This window comes from Pleurodeles waltl, chromosome 2_1 (assembly GCF_031143425.1).
Source record: "Pleurodeles waltl isolate 20211129_DDA chromosome 2_1, aPleWal1.hap1.20221129, whole genome shotgun sequence".
In the NCBI taxonomy this organism is placed as follows: Eukaryota; Metazoa; Chordata; class Amphibia; order Caudata; family Salamandridae; genus Pleurodeles; species Pleurodeles waltl.
Window position 1 is genome coordinate 122,098,789 of NC_090438.1, and position 14,157 is coordinate 122,112,945.

A 14,157-nucleotide genomic window follows, 5' to 3' on the forward strand; every position below is an offset into this window, starting at 1 on the left:
ATTACATTTTCAAGGTGAACTATTACCTAAACGGACCGTTTAGTAACTTTTTGAGTGTGGGTTGCATGGCACATCCTAATCCCTAATTTCACATGATTTTGCAGTATTTTTGGCTAATTACGCTACAGTTTTGCATACTTCTAGAGATTATTGTGTCCCAAGAAATAGATGCTTACCTATTAGGGATGTTAACACCTTCTTTGAAGAAAATATATTTTAAGGCCAAATACTTAAGAAATCTATTATCAGTACATTTAAATGCAAAAAAAAAGAAAAATTGAGATTCAATTTTGGAACAATTAGAGCCGGCCTAAAATCGATTTCTTGATACCAATATAAAGGATACTATTCTAATCCATTTGGGGTGCTATACAATTCACTAACACATTTCTGAAAAATCTCTTAATGCAGCTGTATATTTCCTAGACAAAATCTTCAACTCTTTCTCATAATAATGCAACATGTTTACAATTGTCAAAAATCATGCACTGTACCTCAGAGCAGAGACAATTGATACAGTAAACCAGTCCATACGGTTCCAGGTAGGGGTGCCATCTTTCTCCAGTGCGATACCGCTTGTCTTGAAACACACAGTATGTCTCTGAATCTGTTGGAATAACATTTATAGACTTTAATTTTATAATATTTTAATTGAGTTTTTGAGACATCTGTAAAATTGACATTTGCAAGACAGAAGAGGAAAGGAGAAACAAATAGGTACAACTTGACCTAGAATTTGAAAATAATTTTAAATACGTATATATTTTATCAGTAATCAAACAAGCTTTCATAGTGAGTTAACATTGGTCCAATGGCACATCCTCTTTCAACAGCCTGACCAATATATTTCAATGTTTTGGGCACACCAGTGTCTCTCGTATATGACAAAGCTTGGTCCCTCACTCTTGTGAAGATGGTGGGCTCGATGCGGAAAGGAATTATCTTTTTCACCCTTAATAACTTTGCCTCCTTTCACAAACGTGCACCAGGTTTGTGGAAAAGAGCATTTATTCACAAGTCAAACACACGCAGGGCTATTCACAGAGGGAATTTACACTTGTGAGCAAATTTACACTTGTAATTTACACACTTTTTGAGAACTTTACTTTTTTTGACTATTTACAAAACCTGAGTGTAAAATTACTCAAAAAGTGTAACTTGCATGTTTCCATCCACTGAAAAAGTGGATGGAACCTAACTTACGAGTATAAGGTGCCACTAAAAATCTAGCACAACACATAGCTAACCCATGGTAGCGCAACACCCTTGCACAGAAAATAATGCAGGTAGGAACTTAAAATAAAACCCTATCGGTAATAATGCTAAATTAAAATTCATTGTTTAAAATATTTAAACATATAAATGAATATGATTAAATGTTAAAAATAAATAAAAAATAGTACATATTAAGTTTCATTATAAACATATTTTTGTTTTACATTTAAACATCGACATAAGAATATATTTTATTATTAAGTTACTGTTATTAAATTCTATACATCACTTTTAATAATTATTAATGCGCAGTACAAAACGTTTATTTCAGGTGTGATTTTTTCATTTAATTTAAACTTCTGAAAATGAAATTTATATTTATATTAATTGAAAATATAATTGGAAATTAAGTTAATAGTGCTGTGGCATTTTTATATAGTTCTATATTTAAAATAAATGTATAAAACGAATCTACAATAATATTTGTCATACAATATTTTAAATAATGTTTTGAGGCTAATAAACTTTTTACATTTTCCCTATACTTCACCATGCAGAAATCTCCGGACCAACTGTGGAGTCTCCCTCTGGTAAACTAAAGGGAACTACCTAAAATATGACACTTGATTGATGCTGTACTTTGTCTTGCCACCTTTTGCCCTAAAACCTTAAAAATGAACATCCATGATTTCCCTTAACCTATTTGAATATCTTGGTGTCATTTTGCTTGTTCTTTTTTCTGAGTCTTATTATTGTGCTATTTATTTTAAAAGTGTTAGCACTTCAGCTTAAAAAACACTTCCATTAGGATTGCTTGCTGTTTGTTCTATAATTACCAGAGGTTGAAAAGAGATTCTCTCAAAACTGTGTCCTGACCAAACTGGAATGGCTTTATTGAGCTTGTAGAGGTATCCTGCTACCAACTTAATAACATCCTTTCTGACGCACAGTAACCTTTCTTTTTCATCATCAGGTGCCTTTTCATGGCATTGTAAAATTTCTATGCAGCTGTTCGTTAGATATAATCCAAAACACGAGTACACACACTCATGTAAGTACTGTCTCTTTTGTATTAGGCTTGCAATATTGATAGGAAAATTATGAAAACTGGCAAGTAACAAAATATTTAAAAAAATATGTAGCTGGCCAAGCGCAGTACATACTCATTTCCCTCCCTTGTCTATGTCCACGAACACAGAGAGGTGAGGAAAAAGGCAAAACTAGCAATAGCAGCATCCCACCCATCCCTATTCAACCTGTATGATAGGCCAAGCAGACAGCTAAATAAAATATGGTCTCTACCCCACCCACCAGGCCAGGTGAGGGCAACGAGAGATACACACCTCCATTGCTCAAGTGTGTGGGAGTTCATTACTTTCCTCCTTGGTCTTGCCTATGAACAACGGAGGGTTAGTAAGTGCCCATACCCTCCCATTTTACTCAACAATTTGTTCAAAGCTTGAAGGGCAATTATTATGTGTGTCGATTGTATTACCCCTTGAGTTAGGGTAAAGACTATACACCATGGCCTTGTGCTCACCTGCTCCATCCATGAATTGCTTAGGGGTAGGGACATTTTATGCAAATTCTCACTACTTTACTCACTTGTGAAAGGTGCATTTTTTTCGCACCCCGTGGGTTGTTCATTAGTGCCAAGGTTTAAAAAAAAAAGAGAATGGAGTAGCTCCTAATTGCCCCACTCTTCTGTGGCCTGAGAAAGTTGTGGGAAGCTTACATCACTTCTAACGTGTGTATCACAACTGAACTGAACTCTGGGAGAGCTGTAAGCATCTCACAACTCTTGTAGGTCTGAGGTCACATCAACCAGCCACATACTCTACCCACATCCCCACCATCATAAGCCAGCATATGTGCATTATATGCCAACACAACCTCCATTAGTTTCACACACACTCATCATCAAAAATCGATACACCTAACATCAGTGAACAACACCTCTACTGTCATACACCCATTTCCAGTATTATATAGCCGCACATCCAATATTATATCACCACACAGCCAACATCATATTGCAACACATCCACCATAGCTTACAACCACACACCAACCATCACACGCCCACATAATCATCATTATAGGCCCATACACCCACAGTCATACACTGACACACTCACTCAACCAATATCATACACCAACAGGCAACCCACCCCCATCACCTACAACCACACTCTTACCACCAAAACAAATCACCCACCCACCATGTTACAGGTATATAGTAACCATCATAGACCCACACAACCAGTATCTGTCCACATATTCACCTCTAAGTTCACACATCCTGACCATCAAATAACTACCCAGTCACCACCACATACATGCACACACCCGCCATCAGACAGCTAGATTCATATATTCATAAAGCCACACACACAGATCTATGCCATACACTTAGCCATCATTATGCATTCACACAGCATCAAATGCCAACACATACACCAAGAGACTCACACATAACCATCATGTCCTGAAGTGAGCTGGAAACAAAGCGAGCAGAGCCTGGTGAGTGCCAATTTCCAATGTTTATTTGAATAAAATAAACATAAAACGAATAACATCACCCCAGCGTGCAGCAGTTGGCCCCCTGATGTCGCAGCATCCAAACTGCGCGTCCGACCCTTGTCTCAGAATCTCCGGTGTTCCTCGTTGCGTTGTTAGCGCGAGGAACACCGAAAAAACCAAGACACGGCCGCGTGTCAGCGTCTCCGGTGCGTGTGCGGCATCACAAACAGCTGATCACAGCTGACCGGCACGCGCAGCGAGAACGCTGCTAATACATTGTGCTTTGCACAAGCACTACAATTAGTTTTCCCTTTTAACAACAAAAAAAACAAAACAACGAAAACGAAAAAAAACTTATAAATATACCCCTAAAAGAAACAAACAAACATTTGATAGCTATACATGCCATGTACTGAAACATTTACCTAAAATTCAACATAAACAAATCCTCTTTAACAATACCTTATAGGTACCCTTGGCACTCTATCACTTTTCCTGATAGGCACAAGATCTATGCACGGACCTCCCTCCTTCGAACAGGAGTTCTTTGCTCCTCCGGATTTTTGTACATTTAAGCGTTCCTTCGCTTTCGAAGAATGATCACCTTTGTCTTGAGGAGGCAACAAAACCCCCTTTGATTCCACCTTTACAACTTTACCCATGTTCCACCAGTTACGTCCGTCAACATGCACAGCATTACCACAAACTTTGTCAACCTTCAATGGTTCTGAAAACTTAGAGTCACCTTTCTTGACAAATACCGGCAATTTAACCCGCACCCAATCACCAACGTTGAACCAACGGTGAACCGGACATCCTTCACACACTTTTTCTTATCATAATACATTTTCTGTCTTTGTTGAGCTTTTTCCACATTTGAACGAACCTTTGAGTGTATTTGTTCCTTACATGTAGCATGCTCGAAAAATTTAGACAACCAAACTGGCCTAAATAGAGTGGCCGGCTTTCTCCCTTTAAGTGCCTCAAACGGAGATACCCCAGTGCTAGTGTGAGGTGTTGTTCGGTAAAACCAGAGCATACTCTTTACAGAAGCATCAACTACACACCCATTAGCTAACGCCCACTGAATACATTCACCAATCACTATATTAAATCATTCAACCAAACCATTTGTTTGCGGTTGATAGAGAGAACTTTTTAAATGTTTGATGGCACACTCATTCAGAAAACTTTCAAATTCACTGGATACAAACTGAACCCCGTTGTCCGACACAAGTTCCTTGGGAAACCCTTCCTCCAAAAATACATCTTTTAAAAACATTATAACTGACGTGGAATCTGCATGACTCACAAACTTCACATGAGGCCACTTGGCAAAGTAATCAATAACAACATAAGCATACCGTAATTTAGGAGAAAGAGAATTAAACGGTCCCAGCAAATCGATACCTAACTTTTCCCAGGGACCTGCCGGACATTCTATTGGCCTTAGCGGAGGAGTTGACGTTTTGAGAGTCTTACCACTAGATGTACAAATATGACATGATTTGACTAATGTTTCAATGTCTCTGTCCATTTGCGGCCACCAGTAGTATTCTCTCACCCTTTTTTTAGTAAAAGTAGCACCCAAATGACCTTCATGTGCTTTTTGCAGAATCTTGGACCTTATAACATCAGGAGGAACAATCTTATCATTTCTCAACAATACACCATCTTCAATAGATAGTTCGTCAGACACCTTTGAAAAGGGTTGCTCACTCTGATTACATTTTTTTTCATGTGGCCAACCTTCCTCAATGTATGTCAAAATTCTAGAGAGTACAGGATCACTTGAAGCCGCTTCTTTCCACTACGTTTCGGTGAACGACCCAGTACGTTCCAAATCGATGACCGCAATGAAACAGTTTTCATCATGACAGTCCATTTCCTCTTCACTGTCTTCAGAAATTGGATACCTGGAGAGGTAATCAGCTCTCACGTTCTTTCCCCCAGAAATGTGTACCACAGAAAAATCAAATTGCCTGTCTGCAAATCTTCCAATTCTTGGTGTGCTACTTTTAACATTGGTACCATTTAGAATAGAAACTAATGGCTTATGGTCTGTCTGGAGAAAAAAATGTCTTCCCCATAAATATGACTTAAATTTCTCTATACCCCACCAACATGCCAATAATTCTTTTTCAATTACAGAATAATGTACTTCATTAGGTCTGAGTACTCTTGACGCAAACCCAATGGTATGCTCCTGTTTCTCATTCATTTGCGACAAGAGAGCACCCAGACCGAATTTACTGGCATCCACTGTCAAGTAACATTTCAAGTTATGATCATAAGATTGTAAAACTTTAGCACTACACAACCTCCGCTTGATCGTGCCAAAAGCTTCCATACACTCAGCATCCCACACAAACTCAGCTTTAGTTTTGAGCAGATTAGAAATGGGTTTGACTAGTGTTGCAAAATTTTCAATAAATCTAGAATGGAACTCGCAAAGTCCCAAAAACTATTTGACCCCACCCTTGTCCTGAGGAGCTGGTGCACTTACAATCGCATCCACCAGACCTGGTCTGGGATGCACACCTTCAGCTGTGATGACATGACTAAGATACTCTACAGACGTTTGTAAAAACTGACATTTTTCTCTTTTCAACACCACACCAGCACCGTCAAACTTACTCAAGACCTGTTTCAAAATTGCATCATGTTCATCTCGGTCACACGCATGTATCAACACGTCATCCTGAAAAATACACACCTTGTCTATGCCTTTGAGAAGTGTAGACATTATCCTCTGAAATACTGACGCCGCTGACGCCAAACCAAACGGCATACGACAATATTGATATGTTCACCACGTAAAGTGCTGAGAATCCTGTGTCAATTCAACTTGGTGATAAGCGGTAGCCAAATCAAGTTTAGAAAATAATTTCGCTCCATTAATACAGGAGAGCATCGAAACCAATCTTAGGCAAAGGATGGGAATCTACCCAGATCTCTTTGTTAAGTGCCCTCAAATCAACACATACTCTCAAATCCCCATTTTTTTTCTTTGCGACCACCAACGGAGATAACCATAAGGAAGAATCATTGGGTTCAATAATTCCCTTTCTTCGTTAACTTTCTATTTCTTTTTCTAACTCATCTCTGACGCTGAATGGCACACATCTCAGCTTATGTTTAATAGGAATGTCCTTGTCCTTCACCTTAATCTTGTGTGTAAAGCCTCTTATCTTTCTTAACTCACCTGAGAAAACCATTGGAAACTCATTCAACAAATTCTCAATATCAGAGGAGTCTCTAATAGCCGTCACCTGTTCACACGTACCTGGGCGGAAAAAAACATTCCAAACAACCCTTGGTGAAACCATCCTAAAATGTTCAGTCCTTTCACTGCCACATAGACCTTCCCAAAAATGCGTCGACCCTTGAAAACCATAATTTCTTCAAAGAAACCTACTAAATCAATCCTCCTTCCCTCATAAGAAATCGGAGTCCTATCTGGTGGGTTCAACTTTCGTGTGCCCCAGTTTTGTTCAAAAAGCTCCTGAGTAATCATAGTGATTCTGGCACCCGAATCAGCCAGTAACTTTAAATATTTGTCTCCTACTTGAACAAAAATGTATGGATCAATACAGTGCTCGGGATGACCAGTTACTATGTCCTGGTCTCCCACAGCCAGAATCATCTCTTGCATTTCAGTCATCAACTCAACCATCCTGTCATCATTATCATCACTGACCGCATTAACCTTAGTGTTACTATTTTTGTTACTTTGACAACCCCTTGCAAAATGACCTGTTTTGCCACATGATCTGCATTGAACACTCTTTGCTGGACATGTTTTTCCTCCTTTTACATGTGATGTGTAGCCACATCTAAAACAAATATTAGTCTGCTTGAAAAAGCTACTGGATTTGGTCGCCTCCCCTTTGTTGTGAGAAAACACAGTAGTCTCGCGTCTGTCGTCAGATCTCTGAACTACATTCACCTGTTCTGCTTGAGCATATTCCAATTCTTTACCAGATTTAATAGCAGTCTCAATGCTTTTAGCAATCCTGATGGAATCCGACAAAGAAGGATCTCCCAAGGACAATACCTTTTGCTTTATAGCTTTATCAGAACAGTGACAAATGAATTGGTCACGTATTAACTGATCCGTAAATGTGTCAAAACAACACTCTGACGCAAGTTTCCTCAAGGCATAAATGTAGGTATTAACATCTTCTCCACTTTTCTGCTCTCTCCTAAAAAACTTATGTCTTGAAATAACTAAACTCGGTGGAGCATCAAATCTGTAGGCCAATTTCTTAAGAGCTTCATCAAATTCGTCAAGTTCCTCGCCTTCTTCCGCCTGAACATCTGGTAAATGTTTAAACACTGACCTTCCCTCGAAACCTAAAGAATGGAGTAACAAGCATTTTTTTCTTTCCGGTCTGAACCTTGACGCTCCAATAGCAGCCATATATGTTTCAAACGCATCATACCATTGCTTCCATGGTATAGCTGGCTCACCAGGTGTTTCCAAGAAAGGTGGCAGAGGGTTGACCGACTGCATGACTGGAGAGAGAGGCAACGCAGACACAGGGACTATATAAAACCTAAAAAGAAAATAGTTTATCGCAGAATTGGTGGCTCCAGTACAACTTCTGCTTGATGAAAACACTAGGAAGGTTGAAAATCAATGCCGTTCAAAGATGGCCGCCACTTTTTCCATCCAAAATGGGCCTCCCTGTACCATCACCTCCTGAATGAAGGTTCATGGGAGGAAAACAGAAACCCTCACCATTATATCAGCAGTCCAGGAGGTCATCAATGAGAAGAGAAATAGAACTATCACGAGTGGGCTACGCAATCTCTGCCTGGGGTGATTCAGTTTCACAGTTCGTCGCCATTTGAAGTGAGCTGGAAACAAAGCGAGCACAGCCTGGTGAGTGCTAATTTCCAATGTTTATTTGAATAAAATAAACATAAAACGAATAACATCACCCCAGCGCGCAGCAGTCGGCCCCCTGATGTCACAGCATCCAAACCGCGCGTCCGACCATTGTCTCAGAATCTCCGGTGTTCCTCGTTGCGGTGTTAGCGCGAGGAACACAGAAAAACCAAGACACGGCCGCGTCTCCGCTACATGTCCTCATACAACTATCATCATACGCCCACATACTCGTCACCAGAAAAACACCCCCCCCACAATCATGCACATGCACTCATTATCACACAATCACATCATTAGACATCCATACTCCCAGAATCTCCCATGCATTTAGCCAGTTTATATGCCCACCCACCAACAATCATATGCCAACAGACCCACTATCATTTACCCACACACCCATCATCAGCAAGCCACAAACCTAGGACCTCTGGTAACCCAGTTTCCACTCCACCAGATTACTTTCCCACACACAGCATAAAAGGATCAATCAGCTATCAGATCCTAATGTTGTAACACAAGAACAATCCACAGCAAACCATAATACTACTCTCTGATCTGAACCTACAGCTTAAAAACATTGCAAAAATAAATGTTAAATGTGAGTAGAATAGAAATAAAAAAAAGAAGACTGTTTCAATGTGCTTGTGAGAAGAACTTCTCTTATACCTAACCCAATCACCCATAGTTTTAACGCCGCTCTTACTCATACTTCCACACCACACTAACAACTCTCCCTTGCCCTCAGCTTTCCATATTCAACTCCTTCTTGCTCTACCCCTAACTTACCTATGCTATCAAACCTCTCCAAATCTTCCATTCATTGATCTTACTCTCCTATATAATTACCACTATTCTAACATCTCCCCAAACCCCACTACGTACTTCCCATCAAACCTAACCAAACTCCTCACATCCTATGCTTCAAAATCCACACAAGGATGCTTGTCCACTCTTCTAAATTCAATATCCTTCTCTCTCCCACTCTCTTTCCTGCCCTACTCATCAATGTTTCAAACTTCTTGTTAGACTTCGTATTATCCTCTCAAAATCCATTGCTAATCTTCCTTTACCATTTGTCATCCAACTTCCTCCCACTGTCGTGGACTGGATGCTAAAAAGGTCTGTTTAGTTCCCTTTTTAATTGTCCAAGAAAAGGGTGTCTCCACCCAGTAGCCATGAAGCCACCCTTCACAGAAAGGTATATGTGAAGGACAGCAAATGTTGCCTTAAAACGGTCTCAGATAGGGATTGCAATCTTGCAGTTGTTTATTGAAGATAGATTAATAATGAAGTTATTAGCAATGCGCCAAACTGCCTCTGACATCAGTGAAGAGGAAAGAGCCAAGCAAAAAGAATTGATAATGCAGGAAAAAACTACACTTCATCTTGGATTGTGAACCTCAGATGCTAATTTATGAATAGAACCACCATTTTGGGAAGATCAGATTATAAAGCTTTGTCAAAGCCCTTTCCTGAAACTCATGGTGCCCGTTTGGCACAAGAAAAATTAGCCCAATTTGACATCCTTTGCCCAGTACTGACCTTCATAGTCCTGCTGACACCATTCATGCCTGATGTTCCATTCAGCTCACAGTACAACCCTCCAAGTGAGCATAATTGGAAAAATGCAGTGGGGTCTAGGCAGTGGAGATGCCCATCTATATGCAGAGCATGGCATCCTCCAACATGCTGCTTGAGAGCTCAAGGGGCATTCCCTTTTCCCCTGAAAGCGTATAAACTATTGAATGCTCTCAAAACAACTCTGCAGCTGTAGACTTCTTAGGAGAGTTGTTAAATACAGCAGCTATTTCTACTCTCCAGTGCTATCCTCCTTCTTGTTATGTTTTCTCCTGCCCCCTCATACCTTCTCACCACTCTATTATCAGACCTTATTCTATCTCTAATGTCCTTGATTCTTCTCTATCTGCACCTTCCCATCACCTCCCAATCCAATTATTTCATAACTCAGCATGGTTGATTCTGACCTGAGTCCTTCCTTACATCTGACTCCTTCTCATAGTCCCATCAGAAACCTACTATGCTCATTCCTCAACCTATTAAACACCCTCACTTCCTCACTTGCAAACTCTTGAATGCACTAATTGTCTCTCTGAGAGCCCTGTCGGAGCAACCTGTAATTCCTTTATAATGGTACAGCAGTAAGAAACAAAAGTTGCATTATTGCAGTGACTGACCAGATTTAGAATCTGATATTACTTCTTGTGGCACTGAGTCAGAGATATTTTAAGGCATGGACAAAGTAGGCAGTTGCCCAGGGCCCACAGACCCACACCTTCCAAGGGGTCCCCTGGGAAATTGAATTTTCTCTCTATTTGACCTCTGTCTATCCCATATCTCTATCTAAACATCTGTTTCTCTGTGCCTACCTCTAACTGTGAGTCAGTCTTCCTACTCTGGGTGAATTTAGGAATTTTTCTTCACCAAGGCATTTTTCAACTGTTTTCTGGTTCTGTGTTACAGTTTAACATATAATTTAGTATTTGTTCCGTACAGGGTCCCCCAAATATGTCTTGCCCGGGACAACCAAAATCCTTAAAATTACCCTACACTCAGTGACAGCCACGCACAACCATTAGAATTATAGATAGATAACAATGAAAAACAGGGATGTGTTTTACTGAGGGGTTATGAGTGTGATTGAGTAGACAACTCTTGAGTTGTCTATGATGTCACTCAGAACTATGAAAGTGAAAACAATCTGTTATTATCTTTTTACTCATCTACAATGTTATGTTATGCTTGCCTCCCCTAACAAAATCATCTGCCCCCTGCTTTCAACAATTGCTTATGGGAAGAGGAGTAATCAGAAAACATGCATAACATGGCCCCTCCTTCAAAATATATATTCAAAAACATATTATCTGACTATCTGGCCATCCAATCACCACCGCACTCTGTTTAACCCACTTCTTCCCCTTCTCATCTATAAAAAAAAAAGCATGGGCTCCTGCCACTTACCCCAACCACCATCTTTGCCTTCACTCACCCTACCTGCCCAAATCTGTAGTCTCCACTCACACTGCAAATGGAGAGCCGGCAGCACTGTGGGCTCTGCGGAGATCTGCGCTGATTGGGGAATTTGGCAAATGATGTAGGCATTTTGCAGCCTGTATTATCCCACATTCCTGGGGTATGTGGAGACCCAACAGAGGAAAAAAGAAGGTGGGTGAGATCACAGCCGCCATTCTGAAGCTGCGCTCGCATCTCCGAATTTCAATCTGGTTGTTCACGCTAGTAGCTCTCTAAGAGAGCCATATATGACACAGAGATTAACAATTAACATAGAGGTAGTTCTATTCCTAATAGGATTGGTATCATGTCATGTGTTTTTGGAAAACTAACCATAAAACACCCTCATTAATTAATAACTGTGAAATTGTTAAGGCAGCAGTTTTATATAAATGTCTCTATGGCTCATGTTAGTGGGAGAGATAAATAAGTTTGAAAGATTACCTGGTTTGTCTCATGACAAAGTTTATATGTTTGAGTGGCTCATCAATAAACGCTCTCTAAATGGGTAGGTTAGTACCCCCTTTGGCACGGAAAACATTTTGTGAAAAGTTCACAAATCAGACAGACTTTTTAGCTTTTTGGCTCTTTAGCAAATGTTTTGAAAATCAGACATGGTAAAGCATTTATTATTGCAATTTGAAAAACAAATGTGATGGTAAACTTGCAAGAGAGACAGCAACTATCATAGCTATTACATGGTTCTGTATAAAAGCCAACCCAATGGAAAACCAGAGAACACATCTGTAAACATTTGAAATCGTCCCAAACTGCAGCTGTTGATAAAGAGAAAGCAGGTCAAGTGTTTAGATTAATGAAAGTCTTAACGTTCTGGGCTCATCTGGTATCTCCTCCCATTTCTATAAAGACTTTAGTTTTGTCCTGATAAGACCAAACATTTTCAACATTTTGCAGAACCCGAATCAACACATTACATGGACACTGCAGTGTTGGCATGTGTCCACACCAACCCACCACGCGGAGTCTCATAGGGCTATGATTAGTTGCACCCCTCCCCAGAGTGCAAATATGGCCGCATCTAGCGGTGACGTAGTAAAATGTATATATGCAGTAGCCAAGGCGGGAAGATTCATTCAGGCCCACACATTTGCAGTAATAAAGCGCATTACCCAGTTCAGTCTAATCATGTGTGGTTTGTTGGCCCTCGACTTCACAGACACCTCCTTTAAGGATTTGTACTTTTCTGTCTAAACCATGGCATCGCAGTCATTAAGTCAATCCTTCACCTGATTAAGACATGGATGGTGCAAGGCGGATTGTCATCAGACAATACATGACAAGTGTGCATTCATCTTGTGCAAGAATAGATCCACCAGAAGGGACAGTCCTGTAGGAAATGTCCTCTGCTTGATGAAGAGGCCAAGAAGCAATCTTGATTTTTAACAATGTGGTAAATATAAACGTGGTGAGCAGCAAATGTGGCAAAGGACACAACAACCTTATTCAGTTACAAGCCTATGATGCACATATGCCATACTGCAACCTTGTAAAAGGCCCACACAACATGCAGATATCTTTATGCACCATGTGTTCCAGAAAGGGAAAGGGTATGGGCAAAAGACCTCTACATGTTTGCCTAGTTAACGAGTGCTTATTTATATGTTTGTTCTCCTTAGCATCCTACGTGGAAGGACCTGGGCCTGAAATGTCAATAGGCTCTTGAACTCCATTTATTTGGGTGAATGATGTGATGCGTTTCAGAGAGAAAAACTTAATTGGTCTATCTTCTGAAAGTACACCAAGTGAGGTTGTGGTGATGTTACTGGAGCCATATAGCACCCGCCCCTGAGTCCTGATATTAGTTCCCCATTAATATTTTTTGTGTTCTTAAAGGCAGAGACGAAGAAATTACATCAATTCTTGTAGTAGTGCAGTGAGACACTATAGTTTGGTATCTTATTATAGAGAACTATGACCATCCTTCAGAACAGAGTGAACAGTGGGATCAGTAAATATTCTATCCAGAGTATCCACCAGTAAGATTGTTACCAAACGATAAGTAACTTTTTCTTCTGATACATACTTCCACCTGCACATTCTTCACTTATTGAAGAGGTTCCTAAAGAGTACCCTCTCCCAGTGACGAATCTGAAGGTCCAACCAAAAAGTAATTAAGTACTGAATGTGCAAAATAGCCATCCTGCCTTATCTCTGAGTCCATACAATGGTGACTGGTGAAAGTGTGAAGATACACCAAAATCACAGCTCTGGAGATCTCTGCTACCGGAATGCCCCTCGCTTAAGCTTAGGTCAAGGATTCTTCCTTAGAGGAGAGTGCGTATAGGTACAAAGGTGCCTCTTAATTTGCAAGGATGTTACACATTTTAATGCACAAGAGGATCCAGTGGAATAATATCCTCTTCTGGCCTGCCGTGCCATTCTTATTGCATGTGTATCCTACAGAGATCTGGTCATTACATCAAAAATCTTTACAGTGATTTGTATATTAACCTGATAACTCAGCACGGGTC

The 14,157-nt window shown here is 40.2% G+C and overlaps 1 protein-coding gene across 1 annotated transcript in view; it reads right to left on the reverse strand.

Moving 5' to 3' along the window:
- Window positions 1–14,157, reverse strand: part of CHRDL1 (chordin like 1) — a 632,262-nt gene that overhangs the window by 471,664 nt on the left and 146,441 nt on the right. Inside the window, exon 2 of the mRNA XM_069211416.1 lies at window positions 495–607. Coding sequence (XP_069067517.1) covers window positions 495–607 — 113 coding nt within the window. The remainder of the gene's footprint in view (window positions 1–494; window positions 608–14,157) is intronic.